The sequence below is a fragment of the Enhydra lutris genome, unplaced genomic scaffold, assembly GCF_002288905.1.
Source record: "Enhydra lutris kenyoni isolate GAN:26980312 unplaced genomic scaffold, ASM228890v2 scaffoldscaffold43, whole genome shotgun sequence".
In the NCBI taxonomy this organism is placed as follows: domain Eukaryota; kingdom Metazoa; phylum Chordata; class Mammalia; order Carnivora; family Mustelidae; genus Enhydra; species Enhydra lutris.
Genome location: NW_019154127.1, coordinates 1721782 through 1724802, shown reverse-complemented (window position 1 = coordinate 1724802; position 3021 = coordinate 1721782). Strand labels below are relative to the sequence as shown.

The window sequence follows — 3021 nt, the reverse complement described above, 5'->3', positions numbered from 1 at the left end:
AGATAAAAACTCCTGCACAGTGAAGGAAACAATCACCAAAATTTAAAGTTAACCTATGGAATGGAAGAAGACATATGCAAATGACATATCTGATAAAGGCTTAATCCCCAAAATATATAAAGAACTTATCAAACTCAACACCCCAAAAATGAACAATCCAATTTAAAAAATGGGCAGAAGACATGAATAGACATATTTCTCCCAAGAAGACATCCAGACGGCCAACAGACACATGAAAAGATGCTCAACATCACTCATCATCAGGGACATGCAGATCAAAGCCACAGTGAGGTATCACCTCACACCTGTCAGAATGGCTAAAATCAACAATACAGGAGACAACAGATGCTGGCGAGGATGTGGAGAAAGGGGAACCCTCTTGCTCTGTTGATGGGAATGCAAACAGGTGCAGTGGCTCTGGAAAACAGTATGGAGGTTCCTCAGAATGTTATAAATAGAACCACCTTATGACCCAGCAATTGCACTTCTAGTGTTTACCCAAAGTGTACAGAAATACAGATTCAAAGGGATACATGTACCCGCAATGTTTATAGAAGCATTATCAACAACAGCCAAATTATAGAAAGAGCCCAAATGTCCATTGAATGAATAAAGGAAGATGTGGTATATATGTACATATATGTGTATATACATGTATATGTGTGTATATATGTATGGTGGAATATTACTTAGCCATAAAACAAATGAAATCTTACCATATGTAATGATGTGGATGGAACTAGAGAGCAAAGTCAGTCAGTCAGGGAAAGACAGATAGGATTTCAGACATATGTGGAATTTAAGAAACCAAACATGAACATCAGGAAAAAAAGAGAATGAGAGGCCAACCAAGGAACTCACTGTTAACTCTAGACAGAAAACTGGTGGTTATCAGAGGAGAGGTAGGAGGGGGGTGGGGGAAGTAGCTGATGGGGATTAAGGAGCACACTTGTTATGATGTGCACAAGGTGTTTTAAGTGTTGAATCACTATAATGTACACCTGAAACTAATATTACATTGTATGTTAACTAACTGGAATTTAAATAAAAGCTTAAACAAAAAATAAAAGAAATAAAAATAAAAAGATACTCAAAAATATAAAAGGCCAAACAGAATGAAAGCAAGTGTAGCAAAAGTTTTATGAAATGAAGTATAAATAAGAAGCATCACATAGCCCAAATATATTAGTATACATTGATAAGAGTAGAATTGCTAATAAAGTTGTAACAGCTGTTGTCAACTGTGAGCCAAGCAACACAGCTTGAAATAAAAGGAAAATATTAAAAATAAGCAAATTAAAAAAAAAACAACAACCCACAACTGGCATTAGATATCACACAACTATAAATTTAGGAGAGATTATGTTTAGAAAATATAGACATAGGTGAAATGAAAAACAATTGGTTCTATAGAAAAATAGTACTGTTTTTAATCATAGACTTTTTCTTTTTAAGAGAGAGAGAGTGTGCATGGGCCAGGGTGGGGGGGAGAGGGACAGGGAAGGAGGAGAGAGGGAGAGAGAGAGAATTGTAAGCAGGTTCCATGCCCAGCATGGAGCTCAATGCAAGGTTTGATCTCCCAATCCTGAGATGAAATTAAGTCTGATGTTTAACTGACTGAGCCACCCAAGTGCCCCAATATGTCATGCTTAAGAAATGTTGATGCATATAAAACTGAACACCAAATAACCACATAAAAACATACAAACCAGTGAGAATGACAGTACTATGAATTAAGCTAAAAAATGATTTGTGATCAAATACCAAGATCAACCTTGTCAAAAAACTAAAACAAAACAAAACAAAACAAAAAACCCAAGTATTTCTCTGGACTTAGGACTCTCTCCCAAAACAAAAATCCAGAAGATTTAGCTTGCTCATTGCTACCTGGGGACTATGTGCATTAATAAAGCATTTGTGCTTTAAGACTGAAGAAGGATGATGTTATTATTTCATGGCAAGCTTCTTTGTTATGTGTGGTTTTCAAGATATGCAAACTCGTGAAGCTTGGTATAGAGAGTAAATAAGGCAGTAAAATTTTTTCATTATTAAATGTATATTACGTACTTTAAAGAATTTGGAAGCAGCAGCAAAGGAATTCTGAAATTAATGGGTGTAAAGGCTTCTCCTCCAAATTAACACAATGTTAATGACATGGTTTCCATACAAATTAGTAGATAAAGTGCACGGGATGATCACTTGTGGTTTGTCACACCCACTATGGAGGGCATATAAAAGGACCCCATGGAAACAGAGAAGTTCATATTCTGTAAGCAGATGCTCTGCTCTTGCCTAAATCTTCAACTCTTGATGCCATGAGCTATTACTACAGCAACTACTATGGTGGCCTGGGCTGTTTCTATGGCTGTGGCTATGGTTGTGGCTATGGTGCTGGCTATGGAGGCTATGGATATGGCTGCTACCACCCACGTTGCTATGAAAGGCATTGGTTCTCTGGCTGCTACTGAGGAGTCTTGCACACAGTCTTGCACATGACGAAGGACTTCCAGCTTGTTGTCCTCTTGCTGACTCTACCTTCTAGATATTTCGTTCCATTCCATTGGTGCCTCTCTTCTGTAAAGTAATTGAGGAGCCAAACCTAGGTTAATATGATAAAATTTCAAATTCATCTTGCTAAGACCAACATGTTAAGAATCATTGTGTTTGCAATTCTAATTTGGGGGAGGAGGGAGAGACTTAGGTAATTAGTCTCCTTTTGTATACATTTTTTGTGCAGAGCTCACATTCCAAACTGCATGGGAGATATGTGAAAATTCACTTTACATGAAATTTACCCTGCCTGCCATTTTAAATGGTCATAGTGTCTCTTCCATCCATCATAGGGAGGTATTCTACATGTACAAGCACTGAGTGTGAGTTTAAGCTCATGTCTGCTGTCTATGTCCCTGTGCTTTGCAAAATCTCCTGACCATGGTGTCTTACCTGTAATCCTGTGTAACCATGAGGGGAGAGAGACTATCCAGCAGTTCTTTTCACACTTTTTACTCAACACATATCAAC

General features: G+C 37.6%; 1 protein-coding gene across 1 annotated transcript; it reads left to right on the top strand.

Moving 5' to 3' along the window:
- The first annotated feature begins 2315 nt into the window (after window positions 1-2315).
- LOC111155657 (keratin-associated protein 20-2-like) lies at window positions 2316-2468 on the top strand. The gene has a single exon (XM_022515951.1). The coding sequence runs from the start codon at window positions 2316-2318 to the stop codon at window positions 2466-2468; it is 153 nt and encodes a 50-aa protein (XP_022371659.1).
- The last annotated feature ends 553 nt before the right edge of the window (window positions 2469-3021 follow it).